This window comes from Puma concolor, chromosome E4 (genome assembly GCF_028749965.1).
Source record: "Puma concolor isolate L17-30 chromosome E4, mPumCon1.1.hap2, whole genome shotgun sequence".
Classification (NCBI taxonomy): domain Eukaryota; kingdom Metazoa; phylum Chordata; class Mammalia; order Carnivora; family Felidae; genus Puma; species Puma concolor.
Window position 1 is genome coordinate 37323090 of NC_141683.1, and position 22402 is coordinate 37345491.

The following is a 22402-nucleotide window of genomic DNA, read 5'->3' on the forward strand; positions in this document are numbered from 1 at the left end:
ACAACAACTGGGGTACCAAATGTAAAACTGGAGCACCAGATGTAGAAGCTCCCCTCCGGGAGATACTGGGGCTCTGTAAGTGCAGCAAGAGGGAGAGCGTAAAGAGGGTGCTCACTGGCTGGAGCAAAGCGTAGGGGGAGTGAGAAGACAGCACCTGCTAAAGGAAAGGAAGAAAAGGAAAGAAAAGGGAAAAAGGAAAAGAATTACAGAGGGAGGAAGAAGAAAAATGAAAAAAGGGAAAGAAAGAAGGGAAAAGTGATGGTGCTCGCCAGCTTTAGCAAGGCAGAGGGAGATCATGCAAAATGGTGCCCTCTGGCTGGAGCATAAAGACGGCACCCATGGGAAAGGGGAAAACAAGTGGCAGTGACAAGCTTTAGCAAGGCAGAAGGAGAGGAAGAAGGTGGAACCCACCAGCTTCCAACCCTGGACAATATCTCAGCAGGCCCCTTCCCCCCCAGATCAATGCTTTAATATTATGAAATGTGTCCCACTCGCATACAGTCTGGCTGTTTTTCAAAGGGTTGCTTCTGCCTTGGGCCCTGGGGTGAGTGAGTCTGTGCAATGGCCCTTTAAGGGCTGCTTCTCAGATCACCATGGCCAACTAGGTCTGGTGGCAATGAGCCAGATGTTTTAGGGGTCATCTCTCAGACACCAGCCTTAGAAGCTGGGATGAGGGCATCCGGATGGCTCAGTCGGTAAGTGTCTGACTCTTGATTTCTGCTCAGGTCATGAGCTCATGAACCATGAGATCAAGCCCCGCATCCGTGCTTTGCTGAGCATGGAGTCTGCGTGGGATTTTCTCGCTCCCACTCTCTCTGCTCCTTCCCCACTCAGGCCTGATGTGCAACACAAACACTTCAACCCTCTGGCAGAAGCTCTGGGTTGAGTTCCCTCCTGACTGTGGGTCACTGTACCAGGGATGGGGCTTCTGGTCTACCACTTCGATGTGGTTTCCCTCTTCTTTGGCCCCATGCAAAGGAGTTACTCCACCAGTTTTTAGATTTCTTTTCAGAGGAGATTGTTCCACACTTAGCTGTGGATTCCTTGTGTCTGTGGGAGATGGTCAGTTCAGGATCTTCCCATTTTGCCATCTTCAACAAGAAACTCACTTTAAACTTTTAAGTGATATTTCTCCTTCCATGGAGGTTTGACTGACTTTTCTGCTTGTAGACATTACTTCATGTTGTCAACAGTTGGGCATTGAATCTCAGAAAACATTAAGCTTGAGATTAAAAATTAGGGCAGGGAAAGCTGTTTAGTAAAACATGCTAACCTAACATATCTGAACAGGACACGATCAAGTTCATACTCAAAACCAGGAGAGTGCTGTGAAGTACAATGATTTCATACTTGTGTTGTGAGGTCATTTTGTTGTAACATTAAAGCCAAGAGCCCTCCCCACCCAAGGGCAATGCCAATTTCCCAGAAGGCTCATTTCTCAGAGCCAAAGCTCCAGAAGATGCCAAAGCAACCCATGCTGATACTTAGTCTCATGTTATTTCTCAATTTTATGCTTAATTTGCTCCTTTTGGTTTTATGTATTTTGACAGAGCCAAGTGTATGTGGGGATTTCCCCACAGTCCTTTAAATGCTATAAAACTTTAATATAGGAAGATAAAAACAATAATAAGCCATGCCTCCAAGCCCTCACATTTAGTTCTTCATTTGAGTTAGACACTAACCAGTTGTAGGTACTGATACAGATTTTCAAGTACTCACACTGCTTTAAATGCCCTGTGCGTTTCCTTGCCCTCTTCCCTCTACCCGAATGAAAATTATATTCTGCCCATAAGCTGGGCATGCAACACCCAATGATTGCACAAAATGGCATCTTTACAATTCTTTTTTTTTTTTAATGTGTATTTATTTAAGGGAGAAAAAAAAAAAAAAAAGAAAAGAGAGCATGAGCAGGGGAGGGACAGAGAGAGGGAGAGAATCCCAAGCAGACTCCACACTGTCAGCACAGAGCCCAATGCAGGGTTCAAACTCAGGAACCGTGAGATCATGACCTGAGTCGAAATCCAGAGTCAGATGTTTAACCGACTGAGCCACCCAGGGGCCCCCTCACCTTTACAATTATTCTCCTAATGGCCAGTGTCCTATGTGAGCGTATGCAATTTTTATAAAACTTTTCAGTGTATATTTTTGAGAGGGAGAGACAGAGACAGAGCATGAGTGGGGGAGGGGCAAAGTGAGAGAAAGAAAGACCCCGAAGCAGGCTCCAGGCTCTGGGCTGTCAGCACAGAGCCCAATGCAGGGGTCGAACTCATGAGATCTCGTGAGCCGTGAGATCCTGACGTGGGCTGAAGTCAGACGCTTAACTGACTGAGCCACCTAGGTGCTCAGAGCCAATGCAATTTAATATGGTTTTAATATGGTTCAGAATAAAGCCAAGATGGCTGCCCAATTCCCAACTTTAGGCATGCAACCCTGAAATGTCTTTTTGGAAAAAATGAAATCATGCTCCTGGAAATCTGTGGAGTTAGGCTGTTTTCAGCATAATTGCCTTCTCTCAGCTTCCTAATACCCTTAAAACCTCTGAGAGACTTTAAGTGTACAAAGTTCAACAAAAATACCTTCAAAGTAGATTAGTTCTAATTATGTCTAATATTTGTTTGCCGCTTTATTGAATAAACTACATTTGTTTAAAAAAGAAAAGAAATTCACTTAACTGCATGTCAGTCACCCAAATTTTAAGTGTACAAATGAAATGGAAAACATTTATTACACAAATTTAATTACAATTCTAAGAAATAAACATGCAAATTAGATAGAGTTCAATTTGCAGATGCTAATCGTCGTCCTTGATCTTACTCCTTCCCTCTCTGATTTTCAGTCTGTGCCTCTCCTTGATTCCTAGGGAGCCAGGCAGCAAGAGGTTTGGTTTTTCACAGTCGGAGGATCACTGTTTTAAAGAAGTGTTATATTTAGCACATCTGGCATAGTAGCAGTAAACAAACATTATAGTCTTTGTAACACTTTTGTGCAGGTGCCTTCCCCCGGATTTTATTAGGTCTATGCCTTCCAAGCCTCTGTGTTCATTACACCTGAAATGACCCATCTCGACTATGGAGGAGTCCCTAGACAGAAGTTATGAATTAATGTTTCAAAAAACAAACTCCAATTGAGACTAATACAGGGGAAAATTACTATTTGCAGAATAATGTGATTCCGGGGCTTAAATTACATTCCCTTGACCAAGGACAACGTCCTTTATTACTTTTTTATTTCCTGGAGGTATTCCCTCGAGGCTCCCCACCCAGAAAGAGTTGCCAATTCAAGTTGCAGTAGGACCCATGTTGCTTTTTTATACATATGCAGCTCCGGAGGGGAACGGGCGGGGGCGGGCGGCGAGGGGAGAATAACTGCTTGGTCCTGCAAAGACATCTGTTTCTCATCTCCGTTTGCCGTGGCAAAGGAGAAGAAAGTCTTTTCAAAGGGTGGGAAAGGCACAGATTTTTTTTTTTTTTTTTTTTTTTAAATCACACGCACACACAACAACAACAGAACCAAACCAAATAAAAAAAAAGAGAAGACATCTCAGAAGGTTGCAGAGTGAATACGTTATCCGGCTGGAGCCGGGCCCCCAGGGCTAGGGCGGGAGCCGGGGAGCGCGTGGGGTCTGGGCTGCGGGCTGGAGCTGGGCCCGCGTGTCCCCGGGCACCGGGAGGGGAGGGGAGAGAGGGGAGGAGAGGGAGGAGGGAGGGCGGGAAGGAGGGAAGGAGGCAGGGGGCGGGCTGGGGTGGGGGTGAGGGGAAGGCGCCCCGTGTGCTGCCTGAGGAGCGGCGGCGGCGGCGGCGGCGGCGGGAGCAGAGGGAGGGCGGGAGAGCGGGCGCGCTTGTCATGTTCCCTCTCTCACCCTGGGGGCATCCTGCAGAACCTCTCCTCGGAAATCCACGGGGAAATGGCAAACAGGATTGACGGGTTTCACACGCTCCTCGCTAGACAGAGCCGCTCATTACCATAACCGTCTGCAGCGACGGCGGCGCGGCGCCCCAGTCGCGGCGGCGGGACCTGCCGGGACCCTCGCCCGCCGCGCACCAGCGTCCACCGTCGACCGGGCCGCCGGGCCGGGCCCCGCGCGACTGTGCACCGGCGGCCGGGCTGGCGCCGAGCCCGGAGCGGACCAGCGGCAGCGCGAGCGCTCCGGCCGCCGCCTCCCGGCTGACCCCGCGGTAAGAGCCGGGCCGGGCGCGGGCGGCGGGCGGCGGGGGCGGCGAGGCCCGGGCGGGTGGAGGGCGAGGGCCGGTCCCCGCGGGCAGAGTCTTCGCGCGCCGAGTGGCACCCGCGCGGCCTCCCGGCACCAGGGCCGCGCCGGGGGCGCCGAGCGGACGCGCACCGGCCGGAGCGGGACCCGGGCAGCGCGGGGGCCGGGACGCCGCCGGGCGCCGAGGCGGCGCGGGCTTTCCCCGGGGCTGGCTTGCGCCGCGGGCCTTTACCGGGGCGGGAACCGCTGCCGCCCGCGCGCACCCAGCCGACTCCGCGGGCGGGTGGGGATGGCAGCCCTGGTGAGCCCCCAGGGCCCGCGGCGGCCGCTCCCTCCCTTTCCCTAGGGGACTGGGGGTCAGTAGGGGGGATGCCCCCGGGTCTGGTCGCCGCGACGCTGGGCAGGTGGAGAGGGAGGGGTTGTGGATGTCAGGAGCGCGCGTCTTCGAGAAAAGGGAAGAGCTGCAGGAGCTGACACCTTCTGTCCTCCGCCACCTCCGCCCCCGCACTCTCCTCCCCGGCAGCCGAGCCTCGCTGCGGGCGGCGGCGGCTCCTCTGTCCTCAGCTCACCTCCCCGGCGGACTCGGCTGCTGCCCGCCTGGTCCACGCCTCCGCCTCTCTCTCCTCCCTTCCTCCCCTCCCGCCTCCTGGGCCCTAGCAACTTTCCGGAGTGCCCGGCTGGGGCCGTGGAGGCGGGGGGAGAGGCGCCCCCCCCCGCCCCGGCCCAGGGTGGCGCGGACAGAGCGGACGCCTGCGGGAGGTGCGGGCGCTGTCCCCGCCGCCCGGGTCCCACGGCCGCGCCGGGCGCTCCCGCAGCCGCGGGCTCCGAGCGGGCTTGGCCGGCGAGGGAGGGAGGGAGGGCCGGGCAGGCATCTGCTGCGGGCTGGAGCGCGGGGACGGGGCCAGCCTCGCCAGAGCCCTGCCAGCCGCTGTGAGTCATTTCCTTGGAATCCTACCTTTGGTGTTTATTTCCCTTAGAAGGAAACTTGTTTAAAAAAAAAAAAAAAGAAAGAAAGAAAAAAGAAAGAAAGAAAAGAAAGAAAGAGTAATAATAGCTCTTATTCTTCAGGAGAGGCGCACGGCTCGCGCACCGTGGAAAGACAACTTGCCTTTGTTCCCAGACACTTGGGGTGTTGTTTACTTTCTCCTGCGGCCGCCGGCCGGCAGGGCTCTGCTCCCTACGTGAGAAGGGGCTCAGGGGCCCAGGCACCGACCCCTTGGGGTGTGTCTGTGCCGGAGTCTCCCGGACGTGGTGCCTGCAGGGGGGTCGGTTCTCCAGACGTCGCGACCCTGGGCCTGGGATGGGGAGACCTGGTGCCAGGGCTCGGACACCCGGACACCTCATCTTCCCCCTCAGGCCCAGCACCGGCCCTTCTCGCCCTAGGACCTGACCTAAAGCGCCTGATCTCTCGAAGCTACAGCTGAGAAATGCACTTCTAGGGCAGACAGGTGTACTGCAGCGAGTGGCAGAAAAGCGACATCTGTCTATTCGGAAGGGTTGAAGGATTTTATTCCACCCATTCAGCCCCTTCCACCACCACGAGCAGCAGCGGCAGCTGGACAAGCTGTTGGAATCTTGTTAAGGACAAGGAGGAGGTCGGGTTGGGGGTGGGGTGGGGTCTTGGTCCACCTGGGCAGCACGTTTTAAGACTGGCAGCATTGAACATTCCAGCCCTTCTCTGCGTTTCAGTGTGGGAATCAGATCTCTAACTGCTGTGATGCTTTTAATGTTCTCTAATTTCCAATGCTGGGGAGGGGGAGGGGGAGGCAAAGAATGACCAGGAGCCCTTCTTAGATTCAGGGTGCCGCTGAACCTGTAGCCACCCTGTTCTATGTGCCTACCTCTCCTATTAGCGTTATAATGGCTCTGAGGAAAAAACATGCGTAAGTCATCTGGAAAAACCAAATTGTATAGCAATGCCTGGTAACTTTACTATGAATATTTCCTGAAAAAGCATGACATTTTAGTCGTTAGCCTTTGGGGAATGCGTGAGGTGTCATTCTGCTATGTCCAGGTGGGTGACAAAACTGACCTGCAGGAACCTGGGAATAAGAGGTTAGGACCTTTTTATTTTTTAAACCCATGTGTAGACAAAACACACTTTAACAACCTTCTTTTGAATCCACTCACCTCTGATGTTAAAAAATACAAATCTTACCATAAATGTACATCTTTGTGGTTATATCTAATAATAACAGCACATGAATTTGTGGATTTAAACTTCTGAACTCAGTAGCAGAATTACAATGTAAATCTCATCGTACAGAGAATAGTGACAGTTTGGATCTGCACGTATAATACAAATAGTCATGTGAAACATGAGCGCTTAGCACCGCACACTCCCAATTCTTCCTGAACATTGAACTTGCCTTCTTAATTTGTTAACATCCTGGTGTAAATTCTAAATAGGCTTCCTAGGAAGACTCCATTGCAGAATCTTCTCCCAGCCCCCAAATAGTCCAAAGTCACTCATATTTTATTCAGACTTACATAAATCACTTATGGAAGGAACTCAGCTTCTCCAGCATATTTGTGTGTACAGGTTTCCAGTTCAAAAAAGAAAAAACTTACAGAAATTAGATTTCACAAAGGAAAGAGCCAAGATAAGACAACTATGCCATGTTTCAAGTTCAAATGTGTAACTGATAGAATTTCATGTGTTGGAATCAATACTAACAAGTACAAACACTGAAATCCTTAACCAAAAAAGCTACAACAATAAGTTATTAATATGTAAACAAACTCTTAGGAACATAAAACAGCACAGGGCCCATATAATGTCCTATTAAACAAAGGTAATTGCTTCTAGGGGCCTACAAATGTTTTCTTAAGAGGAGTGGATTTGTCAACCCTCCTCTGGTTTTATGTAATAAAAGTTCAACAGACAAAAAGCTTGGGTCTTATTCCCAGAATCCAGCACAAAAGTGAATGTGAATTTCAAGCTGGAAACCACCACTGCAGTCAACGAGAAAGGGCTACTGACCGAGAAAAAGCTATATAACTCGCGTGCTCCTGGAATAGCATTTACTGAAACAACTGTCTTTTATCATAGGTTAAGAAATTAGACCATTTATGAGAGTCTCCCAGGGAATCTGTCATCGTGAGGCTTGATAGCTTGTTTGGTTGCCGGGTTTGAGGGGTGATAGAACAGCTTCGTTTGTTAAATCAGGGTAGCCCTAAATTTTTTGATGACTCAAGAGCAAAATAAATGGTATGTCCCACTATTGCCTTTTAGAGAGTTAATCAAACACCTCTTTTTTTCTTCTTCTAATAATGTTTACTAAGTCCTTGCTGCTGCCTCTTCGCAGGGAGGACAGTGTAAAAGAGAAGTGGTAGGTCATTTAGCAGCCCAAATCATTTGGGTCCTCCTTCCAGCCACTGACATGGACACTTCCCCCTGTCTGTCAGAAGGCCTTGCTTCATTGTTCAGTGAGGTTGGGACAGAATTTAGGATCTCCAAGAGAAGCCCGAACAAAGAATGGAGTCCTGGCTGCCAAGAGCCGCTCTGTTAGCCAGAGGACATTGTCTCTTCAGTGAAGCTATTTCCCCTTCCCCTGGTGTTTTTCCTTCTGTTACCTGGAAGTGGACCCTCCGTATAACATGTAGGTAATCACAGTCTCCTAGACAGCAGGAGATTCACCCTTTCCCCAAAACATTACAAGCTGTATAATTTGGAGAAGGAAAACGTGAAGTAGACCTTTGGCGTATGTTTGAAAGACAATCAGTCTTCAGAAAGCAGACCTGACATCACTCCTTGTGACAGTTCTTTAAATGGCAAAGTGGGATAGTGGAGGTTCAGGTCTTGTAAAGGAATTGGCAGCTAATAAAGGTGCTGAGGCCTCTCTGCCTTCACCACTGATCTCTGGCCCATAGGTCTTTTTGCTTTAGTATCAAATCCTTTTCCCCCTTGAACTCACTCTTCACCCTGCCTCGAGCTTTAGGACCAAGTGGAGACACTGAGCCCCCCTGGAAGTGGCCTGGTCCACCTGAGTTAAGCAGGGGCCCAGCGCTGTATCACAGAGCAGAGAGGCTCCCAGTCTCCCCGCAGACCCCAGGCAGGGGTGCGAACTGGAGAGGAGGGCAGTGGTGTGCCTCCTGGAAAGTTCTGCCTTGTGTCTGGGCCTCACCGAGGAAAGAGTTGCCGGCTGCCTCTGGCCCTGAAGCCCTGGCTCCTGTTTAATATTCTGCCTGCTCCGTTGATGTTGTGCTTGGCTCCTGTGGGGCTGCAACTCCCGGCTTGAAACTGGAGCCAATTTTCTGTCTTCATCTCACAGTGTTTTGACTGGAGGCAGATCCAGTTCAGGCCGATCAGGGCTGGTGGAAACAACTACCAAGTGTGTCTCTGTCTGCTTCGTTTTGGGAAAAGAAAGTGGAGGGAGCCCCGGAATGTTGTAGAGGAGCTGGTCCAGCCGAAAGGAGACAAGAGGGCCAGCCACACAGACCAAACCTGAGCGCATCAGTAGGGATTAATGGTGGAGATTTCTGCCTCCCCACCCTTTCCTTTTGATTGATTAGCGGATTTCATCAAAGGAGACTCTCTGGGGACTGACTAGAAAATTGATTTTGCCTTATTAATAGAAAGGAAGCGCAAGGGTCCGGGACTTGCCTCTTAGGGGTACATTTTGTGCGGGAAGGTCAGGGGGAAAATGTGTTAGGAGGCAAAGCAGCTGTCTCAAAGAGGGCTGAGGGGAATCTGAGAACAATAAGAAATGGGATTTTAAAGATCCGCCCATGAAATGCAGATTGCCGAACACAGAGGCTGAGCTAATAGCAGCAAGAGAGTTTGCTGAGGTTTTCTTTGAAAAAATAATCAAATGTTTCAGGGTGAAGGGGAGGACTGAGAAGTAAAAGTTTCCCAAAGCAAAGGAATGAAAATGCCAAGGCCATTCCCTGGCTTATTCTTGATTAGGGCTGTTTTCTTTCTTTCTTTCTTTTTTCTTTTCTCTTTTTTTTCCTTTTTTCTTTTTCTTTTTCTTTCTTTCTTTTTTTTTTTTTAGATCTGAGGCTGTCAGAGATGACTCTGGTTCTGTCCATGAATAGATTCTGCGAGCCCATTGTCTCGGAAGGAGCTGCTGAAATTGCTGGGTACCAGACACTATGGGAGGCTGACAGCTACGGAGGCCCAAGCCCCCCTGGGCCAGCACAGGCTCCTCTGCAGGGAGACCGGGGAGCCGGTCCCCCGCTGGCAGGTACTGCCCTTGACCTTCCCCTGCTGCCCTCTGCAGCTCAGCTGCCAGACTAGTGGGCGGGGGTGGTGTCTGGGGCGCCCTTCTGAGCTGAGAGAGCTCATGTTCCAGGGACTTCCCAGGCTGCCTGTACACCTCTCATAAGTGAGCCCAGGGCTCCTGGGAGGGGACCAGACGTGATACTCAAGTTGCATTCAGACCTGAGGCTACACAAGCTGCTGCTGCGTGTATAAGTCATGCACCTATATTTTTAAAAGAACCAAACCAGATTTTGGAACTCTTGAGTTTGGGTTTTGGTTTTTCACCCTGTAGCACTGCATGGCTCTCTCAGAGCTACACAAGTCCTGGTGAGCTTGACAATGAAATCTGTATCCCATGAGACATAAAGGAATCTACACTTTGGGCCAGAAGCTGTGTGTCTCTTCTTTTTATTAAGCACACAACTGGCTTTCATATTCAGGGGGAAAATTTTTGAAATCTAGATGTATATTCTTCCTGATTCTTTATTCTTATATTTTAAGGTAAGTTCCTTGGGTTTTTGTGTAGTACCCCTTAAAAAAAACCTATAATGTAAAATAAGTACTCTTTGAAGTTTGTTTTGGATTAAAAGCTCTGTTCTTTAAAATTTAAACCCTACTTTTATTCATGGCTGACATACTATGTTTTTGAGAGGAAAAAGGACTTTGGATAGCCCAAATTTTACTTTTAAATTAAAAAGTTTTTGATTTCATATATTGAAAGAAAGAAAATTATAACTCTAATATGCAGGTAGTCATTTGCTTCCTTACCTACAGCCAATAACATTTTAAAGTTATTTGGTTGTTAGTGCTGACAGTTAAAGATGTATACATTTGAGCAGTGGTGTTATGTTATCATGGATTTAATTAAACACTTTGAACAAATACTGTTCTTTCCTTTTATGAATTTTGCTGTTTGTGCATACAGTTAAGATTCTGAGTATTTAGTAAATGCTGAAATAGATCATTTTCCTTTATAATTACCTCGAAATCCTTGCCTAGCCTGGGCCACAATTCTGTATGATAGCAACCATTAAGACAAATGTTTATTTTTAATCACCACATGTACAGACATATACGTAGCCAACTTATCTTCTATAAGGAAATTAAAGGAAAGTATTTTGTTTGGAGAGTCTGGCAAACCGCATGTCATTTGTCATATCTGATTTATTACCACAGGATCACATTACAGGGGAATTTCAAATCCTATAACAGCATCCAAGATCACATACTTTAAGAGGAAGTATGTGGAAGAAGAGGATTTTCACCCACCACTCAGCAGCTGTAGCCATAAAGTATGTTTTTTTAATAGTCATTCTTTTTATTAAGAGTTTAAGATACTTAGTAACAGTTGCTTGATCCATTTCCAGAAATTAAATTGTTCCACCCAAGCAATGAAAACGAGCCACTTCTCAGCAGAGCCATATTAATCGTTGTCCCTTTTTTGGGTCCTGTGTTCTTTTCACAAGGAATTGAGGAAAGAGCCAGCAGGAGCTCCTCTACCCAGAAATAACAAAATTACATAATCCAAGGAACATCTTTTTTACAAATGATTTGATTTTTCTTAAGTTGCATTAATGGTTATGAATGGTGTGTGCTTTCACGTGTGCACAGAAGAGCACTTGTTCTTTCCTGACCTTCCACTTCCCCAAGCTCTAGCTCCAGCGGCCAGTGCCACTTCTGTGGGTGCCCACCTGGGAGCGGTTCCCCAGGGCTTCTCAGGACCCTTTACAGGTGGACTCCCCATCTGTTGAAAGCATGCGTGGAAGTAGAAACCTGCACTTGTACACTGGCTGCATATGTTTACTTTGTTAAAATATGTAATTCATTCCCAAGAAAAGACCACAGCTAACTCTTTTGCATACATAAGAAGAAGTAGGAAACTGGCCACTAAGCTTTTCAAATACCATTTCTTTTTCTTTATGGTTATCCTCCTTTAAAAACTATCTACAGATTTAATCGAGGGAGGGTATAACCCCAGGGCTTCTGGGTGGCCCCGGTTAAGCGTCTGACTCTTGATTTTGGCTCAGGTCATGATCTCACGGTTCCATAAAGTTCAAGTTCGAGCCCCACTTCAGGCTTCGAGCTTATAGTGCAGAGCCTGCTTAGGGTTTTCTCTCTCTGCCCCTCCCCTGCTCGCTCACTCGAAATAAGTGCATGAACTTAAAAATAAGAAAAGGGAGGGTATAAGCCAAAGCATAGTTGTCTGAAACATGGAGAGGAGTTTTAATTTTTTGATGCACTTCCTCTCTGTCTCCTCTTACCCCATCTCCCCACCACCCCACAAGCTTATCCTTCAAGGTGTTGGCTTTGGCCTTGCTCATAATGACCTGGGCATGCATTGGTAGGTGCTGAGCTTTTCTCTGAATGTACAGTTCCTGCCTTTGATCCTGGGCTGGCTTTGTTCATAGCTCCTCAGGTCATGCTAACAGTTCCTTTTTTTTTTTTTTATGGCCTGGAAGAGGTGGCCCCCCAGGACACAAGCTGTTTATTTCCTCTTTCGTTTTTGTGTTATGGTTGCAGCGAATTTCTAGTTGCCTCTGTACCAATCATCACATGGTGATGGTAGCACACTGCTCAGAAGTGAGTCTTTCTCATTTCTTCCTTGCATCTCTTCTCCTGCCTGGCTCCAGAAGGAAGCCTACTTTGGCCCTTCAACTGACAGATCCTTTCAGGGGAAAGGCTGTTGTCCCTCGTTCAAGCAAAGATAATTGCAAGTGTTAAACCCACAGGGACAGCCCTGAAAGCAGTTCTCATGCTCCTGGCCAGGGTTTGAAGTATACTTATTATGACCTGCATTTTGCCATCTTTCAAAAGACATTTATTCCCATGTAACGTATGAGTATATGTGTGCGCGTATGCATGTGTTTGTATACACTCACATAAAAGCACAAGTGTCTTAAGGGTACAGCTTGATGCGTTTCACATAGTGAACATACCCGTGTAACTAGCACCCAGATCAAGAAACAACATAGCCAGCAACTGAGAACCTCTCTTCGTGCCTCTTGTTACTACTTTTCTGCCCCTCCCCCACCCCCACCCCCGCCCCGAGAAACTGCTCTCCTGATTTTTAGCAGTGTAGATTTGTGTGTTTCAGCATCTCCCTCACGGGGCCATATAAGAGCGAACAACCTGACCTCCCCCTGCTGAGGTCTCCATTGTGACTGGATTCCCAGGTGCTTGACCACACCAGGGATTCAGGAATGGGGGCTGGGGGGGGGGGGGGGTCGACATTAGTAACACCAGGGACAGCATCCCTAAATGAGTTTGGGAGAAACAGGAGCCCAGTATTCCCAGATCCAGAGACTACCAAGAAAGAAATGTACTGTGATGACATTTTCCTGTAGTCCATGACCTAAGTTTTCTCTTCCTTTTTTGACTTTTAGACCATCTCAATTTTTGAGGAACGAGCCCACATCCTTTATATGTCATTAGAAAAGCTAAAGTTTATCGATGATCCTGAGGTATACCTGCGAAGATCTGTCCTTATAAACAATTTGATGAAAAGGATCCATGGAGAAATCATCATGCAGAGTAACTGGTGCTTTCCTGCCTGCTCTTTCAATGGCACCTCTGCTCAAGAGTGGTTCATGGCTCAAGACTGTCCCTACCGAAAACGACCACGGATGGCCAAAGAGGAGTGTGAAAAATTTCATGCCTGCTGCTTTTACCAAGAATGTGGTGGTCACTACCTAAATGTACCCCTTTCTGTCCATGCTAGCGTTGGAAGTGCCTCCACCACTGTCCCCTCTTCCTCCTCATCCTCCTCTTCCTCTCCCCCTCTACCTTTACCGAGTTGTTCCCACCAGGTGGATTTTGACGTAGGCAGCGCACCTATTTACAAGGGTGATGGCCAGATACCTGCCAATGAAATCTTTGTTACTAATGTCAGGTCGCTAGGTGTTCAGGAAAAGGCCACCTTAAGTGATGAGAAAGCAAATCATGACACCAACAGGGATGGTGGCCCCATAAGCCATGAACCTGTGGGAAATGACCTGGCTTTTGAGTGCAAAGGCCAATTTTATGATTATTTTGAGACTGCATATAATGAAAAAAGCAATGTGAGCGAGTCTTGGAAAAAATCCTTAAGGAAAAAGGAGCCTTCACCAAGTAACAAACTGTGCTGCAGCAAAGGGAGTAAAATATGAGCCATCTTTTCACCGAAACTCTGAAGCATGCACAGCATGATCAATTAGCTCTCATAAATTTTATTTTGAATGGATTTTATAGTTTTGTACAACTGATAAAATTATGCCATGAACATGCCGTGTCGTTTTAATGCCTGGAGAGCAGATTGCATAAAACATCTGTATAGTAGGCATCAGCGAGCTACTTATAAATGTGGTGATTTTGCCCAAAAACCAGCTGACTTAATGCTTAAAAGTAGACCTTACTTTTCTTATGGAAAAGGTCAGTAGATTAGCCTGGGGGCAGTGTGCCCTTGTGATCTTTCCATTACCCCCAAGGAATCTGTCACTAGCCAGGAAACTTCCAACATGTTCGCCAACTAATTAGGTAGTTATTTGGTAAGCAAACCAAAACAACCAGCAAAAGATGCCTGCTTCTACGTGACTATTGTTTTTCTGAATAAAAGACTGAAGACAGGGAGCTAGATGAAGTGGCCTCGTGGTGCCGTTAAGTATTTATATTTAACAGTCTTGCGTGACAGATGAAAAGAGGATGGAACATAATGAAACACCAGTCTTGGGGTGGCAATCAACAATATGTGTAGAGGGGTGATCCCTGCAAGTTCCTGGCTTGCCTGTGATGGGTGATTCGGCTGTTAAAGAGAGGTGATATACAGGGCGATTTTTGGTGCCTTACTTTATCTTAATTTTTGCCAATGTGCAAATTAAGGATAAATCAGAGTTACAGCAGGGATTTAACAAACAGGAAAAAAAAATACACAGGGTGGATCAATATCGTTTGGAAACCGTTAACTTCGAAACTATTGCGTTCAACTTTTGATTCAACATCTCTATCCTTTCTTTGTTTTTGATGCCCAATTGCTTTTGGATTTGGCATTTTTAGAAAGGGATGGGGGCAACAATAGAGCTGTTAGAAGCCAGCACTAAGCTGCTTGAGCTTTTTCTATGGCAACGGTCTGTTGCTGGGGTTTGGGTGTTTTGGGTTTTGGGTTGTTTAGTTTTGTTTTGTTTTCTTGTCCAATGCAGTTCATGAACCAGTGGCATGCATTATACTTTAATCTGTTTTGCATCATTTCACTCGTTTAGATTATGAAAGCATGTGGTTTTTTATATATGACTTTTGCTGTTGATTAAGAAGCACAATGTTAATAAATGATGTGGTGATCAATAAGGTTTTATCTTAAAGAATGTAAAGATTTTCGTTTTTGGAAAGTTATTTTGGAGAAATGGGACTCAGCTGGCAATAGCTACCATGTATTTGGTCAACATGTTTCTCAGTGATTTCTTTAATTTGCACGTTTGCAAGAGCGTGTTCAGAGTGCCCCTCTGACCGTCTGCCCTTCTGCAGCCAACTTCTTCCACACTGTATTGCAGTTTCCAAGGTTGCTAATTGACTTGGGCCTCCTTAAACAATACTTCACAGGAACCAAATGCCAAACGGAGGAAAGAAGTACGTCCTCCCAGTTTCTCCAAGATAAAGCTTTTTTATTATTGCTATTAATATTAAATATAGGTCTCATTCATACAGTGTATGAGTAGGATCATTTGGACAATGTCCACAAGGACCAATTTTTAAAACATGTTCTTGTGTTATGGCTAAATAGTCTAGTAATGTTTTGTCCTTTATTTTCAATATTTGATAAACATTTGATGTTGAAAACTTAGATGATAGATGCTTGTATATGACTGTGTTGTTGTAATAAAGTGAGGTTTTCTTGATATATATTTATTAAAATGATCAAAATTCATTAAGATTTTCTTTTTTCCATTGCTCTTTCTCTTTCAAAAAACTCTAAATGTCTAGTGGACAGTGGCCATGCAGGTGTCTTCAAAATGAAAGACTACTTTAAGAGGTCAATTGGACAGGTATTTTAGAATGATGCTAGTTTGTAAGTTTAGATTCCTGTGGATTAAGAGGACAGTATTTTTTTTTAAATTTTTTTTAACGTTTATTTATTTTTGAGACAGAGAGAGACAGAGCATGAACAGGGGAGGGTCAGAGAGAGGGAGACACAGAATCTGAAACAGGCTCCAGGCTCTGAGCGGTCAGCACAGAGCCTGACGCGGGGCTCGAACTCATGGACCGCGAGATCATGATCTGAGCCAAAGTCGGATGCTTAACCGACTGAGCCACCCTGGCGCCCCAAGGGGACAGTGTTAATAAATGATGTGGTTGGTTGTCAAGGCTTCATCTTAAAGAATCTAAACATTTTCCATTTTTGCAAAGTTTCTGACAAAAACATAGCATAATGTAAACCCTAGCTGATTTCCATTATGAAATGCCAAATTGTCAAAAAGATGACTCGTGTCAATGGTTGAAACCACCATAGATCATTGCTAGTGTTACTCCATACGACTCTGTATTAATGTTATTCTTCGAGGTTAATATTTCATTTGGTAAGAGAAGGCTAGTTGAAAGCTAATTAATTTGTCGGACATAGCATTCTTACTCTGTCCTACATCATAGAGATTTAAATATGAAAGAAATAACATCCTTTTGCTTTTTAAAATCCCCCAGCATTATTAATATTTCTCTTGATGGCCAAAGCTATAAAATGACGGAGTTGGTGATTTCCCACAGCACTCACCTGAGCTGGGGTTCAGGCTTCCACTCTGTAGAACCCACCAGAGCTTCTCTGCTGGAAGATCGGTGCCTTTCAATTCAGCAGCATTAAAATTTGTAATTTTTAGTCATCAAGTTTTTGTTTCTAGGATATTTCCAGCATACCAAAAGACCTGCTTTCTCTTTCCCCTGCCTCCCAAAAAAACCCCTGCTAAACACCCATCGGAATAAAAATGTTCCTTTTGTTGGTGTGAGAGCATTAGGGCCTCCTGTGTGCCTGGATTGCCATGTCTACTCAGAAGATACTCAGATTTTTCCAGAGTGGCCAAGACAGGTAAATCTAGGGACTGGGTTCTATAGCTGCATCCTCAGAGACTGGTAAAGCTAAGACACTCTTCACCCCACACACTGTGTCTGTCCACCTGAAAGGAGCACCTTTTCTCATTGCTGTGCTTTGCTTTAAGGAAAACCTGATAGGGCAAGATTCTGGACTTTTAAAAGTTAAATGAAGGGAAATACTTAAGAAAATGACCCAACTCCCCCAAGAATGCCATTGATTGCTACTCCCTGAGGCATCTCGGTGCATCTTGTTAACCAAATCATTCACCTTTGCCTCTGGTTGTTCCTCTCTAAAAGTGGAGCGGAGGCCCTTTAAAAGAGCAAAGATACCGTAGTCTTCCTAGCTTCCACTCTCAAAAATCCTATTATTCTGTGCTTCACCTTGAAGGGGTCCCAAGGACAGGATTACAGCAGCCAGGATGTGGGAGGAAGGTAGAAACACTCAAAAACTTGAGGAAGTGACTGTCTGCTGACCAATTAGTAATTAGGGTCAAGCATCTTTGGCACGATCTTTTAAGACAGTGGTGATTTAGAACATTTTGTTTCGTAAATGGTGAAGCCAGCGAATGAACATTTAGTTTTGGAGATCATAGTTAACTCCATCAAAGCAGGGCTACCCACCCCTCCAATCATGAACTTGTATTACAGCTCTACTGAATGCCTTCCTTTCTGTGTATCTAGAGAAGAGCTGGGAACAACTTGGCAGCAGACATGGGCGTTAAGAGATGTCAACCTCACAATAAACATCAGACAAGGATATAAGGATTCGTATGCAACGCAGCTCAGGCTTTTATATTCCTCAAACAAATTGTGAGCAGAAACGTTTTTGAAAATAATTAGTTGTTCAAATCCATTTTCTGTGACAGCCCCTGAAGTTTGAAGCCACTTCATTTCTACTGAAGGTTATCCATGCCAATTTTGCTAGGCCTTTTCAAAAACAGGGAGTCAGCAGGCCATGAACAGTGATGGTTTAAATGAGATGCAGAACTGTCCCAGGAAGAGGGGAAGGAAATCAATAGTTCGGTAACAAAAGAGACAATGTATGGTTTCTAGGAATTCACATTAAGATTCCTGTGTTTTGATTGTGGTTTAAAATAAAATGCATTCAGGATCTTGCAAGTTACTACTGCCTCCATTGCTCTCCTAGAGTGTGTAAGCAAGGTAGATTATCTCCACATGGCTAAAACTTCTCCATTGGATGTGAGAGCTACAGGACCAAGGGTGAAACAGTTACCAGTTGAGAGATTGTTTCCAGCCCTGTGTACATGCCACATTTCAGCTGGGGGAATTCGCTTAGGAAAAGCACTTGCAAAGATGTAAGTTATGAACACTTGAATCTCGCATCCTGCCATAAAGTGCATCAGCAAGTGAGTTTAATAAAACATGCTGTTTAAAATAGTCTGTAATTTCCTGTTTCTGCGTTTTCCTTCAGTATGTGTGACAAGCTGAGGAACCATGACTACACGAAGGGCATTTACACAAGCTCGTCTGGTGGTGTTTGCAAACCATTGCCACGAGCTTCATCTTCTTTGGTAAACAATTCTCTGGTGGGCTGTCTATGATTGTTGGTTTTTTTCCTTGGTGTTGGTCCAATTTGTTAATTCTGAAAATGCAAACTACTTATTCATAGCCTGGAAACACCTGCTTTTGACCGCAGTGAAACTGATAGAACGTATGGAGATGAATTAGTCATTTCTCATGAAAGTACCCACGTTTTTCTCAACCCCATTTTTATAACTGTTCCCTTGATTTAAAATTATAAAATCTTACAAAATGCCAGATCTTGGGAGATAGAACACACATAGAAAAGAACTTGCAGAGACGGAAGTTGTGATCTTGCCTCTTGCCAAGATGCCAAGACAATGGACAAAGCAAAATTTGGGAGAGGCCCAATCCACGCAAAGGCCTGTACTGCCCAGACTGGCTTGGCTTTCAGCAAGCACTCCCTTCATCCAGGTCATTCCATGGCAGCAGCTGGATTCAAACATCAGGCATGTGATGCTCCCTGCCCCCTGATACTAGCCTGGGGTACTTCTAGATACAGTGTTTTTTCTGCAGATGTTTTCTGAGGTGACTGCAATGAGCTACGATCAGATGTGACATAACCCTGTATCCTGGTGATCAAGAAGTGAGCAGAGCTCTCTCAGTGCACCTGGCCCAGAACTCAGGCATCTATAGCTTCCTCAAAACTCACAAACACCTCTGTGCGTGATTGGGAAAAGACGGAGAATGACAGATTATAAGGCAAGGGAATTCAGCAAAAGGTTAGGAGTTGCTCTCTGATGGAGTAGAGTGTGAGAAGTCTGAGAAACACAGTGCCCCACGTGCATTGCAGAGTGAGCTCACTTTCTTTAAGGAAAAGTGTAAAGATCCAAACAGAAAGAAGAATTTCCCTGGGGGGGGGGGGGGTTGGTGAGTCAACCTCTTTAGGGAGATAGGAAAACTATTTCAGGGACTAAAGGATTTCCTTTACGTTTTTGCAAGAAGAGAGAAATGGTTTGTTTGCCCTTTCTGGGAGCTGGGTGTGTTTCTCATTGTTTCCCAAGTCCATAGATGCTGTGCTTTTCAATTAATCCACCAAATGATCTTTGTGACTAGGCATAGTTCTTAGCCTAACGTACCTCTCTCCTATTCCGTTCAGGCTCAGCAGTTGTGGTTTTCTCGTGAGACTGGACTATAGCAGAGGGTTAAGAGTGGGATTTGGAATCCTGCTGCTTGGATGCATCTGTAGCTATGCAAGCTTGACCTTGGCCTGCAGCCACTTCACTTCCTGGTGCCTTGATTTCCTTGTCTGTACAATGGGGTGGCATAATGTACCCACCTGACAAGGTTGCCAGGATTAAAGGCTTTATTTAATATTAGGGAAGTGACGCACCCTTGCCTAGATGCACATGATGGGTATGCAGTGACGGTGAGCCCCCATGACTTATTCACTAAAGTCCCTGGATGCCCTGAAGGCTGGACCTTGATAAAACCAGATTCTCCTTTTTGTGGAAAGCGCTCAGCTTTTTGGGTTCCGTATAACAAGCTTGAAACAAATAGAGGTGTTGTCAAACCTGGGGAACCAAGACCCTTAAACACCTATAAAATAGTCATTGGTGTCCTTGAGATATTTTTAACATTTCAAAAGGTTTACTGGAAATCAAAATTTCTTGAAAGCAGTTGCATAGACTAACCCATGGCAGATTTCTTTACTGTTACTTGGAATTAAACCAACTCTGGGTTAACACAGCACAAGCTGAGAAGAAACTCTGGGAAAATGAAAGCGTTATCCTTAGTAATTACAATTGGTTTCATAGATAGAATCTCTGAGAACATGGACTATATTAAGGGAATAAGAGGTATCCCTTATAAGTGAAAAGATGAAAAACTGCTAACCTCTGACTCATCCCTAGGATTTGTCCAAGTTCAAGTTAATTCAATTGCTGTATGAAATGATTCTCTTAAAGTTAGTTTTTACTCAGAAAAAATACAGTTTTGAGTATTTATATAATGTGGATAATTTAGACCCAAAATGATTCCTAGTGTTCTTACATCTGGTAATGGAGGCCAAAGCAGTATTTTCTGGATAATCCTAATTTTGGGGGACATGGCCTATCATAAATAAGTAGGATACAGTTTCCACCTATAAGAAGTTTAAATTTTTTTTTTCAACGTTTATTTATTTTTGGGACAGAGAGAGACAGAGCATGAACGGGCAAGGGGCAGAGAGACAGGGAGACACAGAATCGGAAACAGGCTCCAGGCTCTGAGCCATCAGCCCAGAGCCCGACACGGGGCTCGAACCCATGGACCGTGAGATCGTGACCTGGTTGAAGTCGGACGCTCAACCGACTGCGCCACCCAGACGCCCCTCCACCTATAAGAAGTTTAAAAAGCAGATCAGCTAGGGAGTAGTTATTCCCACTTCAAAATTTCATCTTTACCTATGTTGCCTTTCAGCTCAGAGCCCAACTGATGGCTTCAACATAAGATTCCCTTTAGCAAATGAAATTTCCACTCTCTCAACTTTTCATAAGCGTTTGTTTTTCCATGGGGCAAAGTACACTTGTAGTGATGCTTGCTGACTGGTAAGTCTTCAAAGACAACCAACTGAACCATACAGTTTGAGAATGAGAAACAGGCACCTGGATATAATGAAAGAAAATGGCAGTGCTGTGCCATGACCATTCCAAGACTTCTCCACAACAGGTTCTCCTCCTACACTACCAGGCTCTTAGATCTCCAGTGATAGAGATTGATTGGCACCAGCAGTTGCCATTTCAGCTGAGAGAGGCACTGGGAAGCCAGGACACCTCATTGTGCCCAGGGAGATCTAGGCTGGCCATCTCCAGACCCTCGTCCTCTCTGTATTTGGAAACTCAGCAGCTAGAATGGATACTTTTATTTTCCTGTGAGTAGAATAAATACCTACCAGCAAGGATGATTGATTAGAATTCTCAACCAGTCCAGGGGTGCCTGGGTGGCTCAGTTGGTTAGGCATCAGGCTCTTGATTTTGACTCAGGTCATGATCTCACGGTTCGTGGGAACCCCATGACAGTGCAGACCCTACTTGGGATTCTCTCTCTCTCTCTCTCTCTCTCTCTCTCTCTCAAAATAAATAAGTAAACTTAAAGAAATTATATTAAAAAAAATTCTCAACCAGTCCAGCCTTAACCCAAGCTGGTTTTAGCCAAGATGACTTAATGTAGAAGGGCTGTGGGGGATGGGGGCTGGGGGGCATCTCTCTGTCTGAAAACACTATCAGTCCCTTCACTGAAAGGACCCATAAAGAAATCCTGGGGCCATCAGTCCATCTGGGTGTTGTAATGGATGAATAAATAAATACATACTAGAAAGAACCCTGGGATGGAATTTGTAAGAACTGACCGATTTCCAACTCTTATTCTCATTACAGATCAAACAAGGTTTATAATAACTCAATCTCTAAGATTTTCTAACTTTTTATTTCATTGAGGTCTACCGTACTGATTTCTGATCAAATGACTGCTGTTTCTTAACAACAAAATTATTACCAAGTTAATGTCGCGCGCATGAGAGTAGGAGTTAGGAGACAGGTTCTTGCCCATTCCTGCCACCCACTAGCTGTCTAACCATGACAAACCCCTTGACATCTCTGGGTCTTAATATCCCATCTGTCAAATGGTGAGGCTGGACTCAAAGAGCATCTAAGATCTCTCTCCTTGGGAACTAACATTTGTGATTCTAACAACCAGTGGATCTTCCTGAAGATTTTTCACCCTCATTTTCTGCACGTCACCCCATCCTTTCCTTCCCCAGGATGCCTCCCCACCACCCCTACACCCCCACCACCCCTACACCCCCGCCACCAGTCAAACCGGGAAACTGCTTCTGGATGTTACTTAAAAGGAATGAGTCTCTGAGTTTTCCTGTCCAGAATGATTTTCTGCATATGGCTGCTAACCTATTGTCTGAAATACATTCCTCCAGATATGCCATGCTCCCCCCGCGGTGTCTCAGTACAGCCCCTTCGCTCTCCCCCCCTCCCCGGAGAGTATCTCCCCCCCCCCCCATCCCATTAGCCCATTAGCTCCACACATCCCGAGCCAGCCAGCCACAGACAGCACTGTTCCTCCTGATACAAAGTTATCCTCCCCTTCAAGCAACCAGCCTGCCTGCCCTACGCAGGCAGGAGATCCGCGAACCCTCTTTTCTCTCCTGTTTATGAGTAATAAAATAGCGGACTTTCCCCCTTCTTTTTATGAAGACAGTCCTTGCAGCTGTGACTATAACTGTTGGGTTTTTTCATACGAGCCAAGATTATAGTCCCATAACCCAATTAGTGTCATTTGGTGGTGGTCCAAGTGCTTCCCCTGCACGAGTTTTAATTTGGGGATCCCCGGAGGCTGCACTCCACATCTGTAGCCGGCCTGTTCTTCCTCTCCCCTTATTTGCTCGAGGTTTATGGGAGGATTAGCTG

At 45.9% G+C, this 22402-nt stretch overlaps 2 protein-coding genes across 2 annotated transcripts; one reads left to right on the forward strand and one right to left on the reverse strand.

The window, feature by feature from the left end:
* Positions 1 to 2398: 2398 nt before the first annotated feature.
* Positions 2399 to 5146, reverse strand: LOC147572593 (uncharacterized). Its single transcript, XM_086693458.1, has 3 exons — positions 4816 to 5146; positions 3860 to 4771; positions 2399 to 2905 (listed from the first exon to the last, which is right to left on the reverse strand). The coding sequence occupies exons 1-2, from the start codon at positions 5144 to 5146 to the stop codon at positions 3942 to 3944; spliced, it is 1161 nt and encodes a 386-aa protein (XP_086549584.1). The 3' UTR covers positions 2399 to 2905; positions 3860 to 3941.
* SERTAD4 (SERTA domain containing 4) lies at positions 4014 to 15306 on the forward strand. The gene is made up of 4 exons (XM_086694622.1): positions 4014 to 4175; positions 9205 to 9396; positions 10590 to 10705; positions 12797 to 15306. Exons 2-4 carry the CDS (start codon positions 9222 to 9224, stop codon positions 13556 to 13558), a joined length of 1053 nt encoding a protein of 350 aa, XP_086550748.1. The 5' UTR covers positions 4014 to 4175; positions 9205 to 9221; the 3' UTR covers positions 13559 to 15306.
* Positions 15307 to 22402: the final 7096 nt, after the last annotated feature.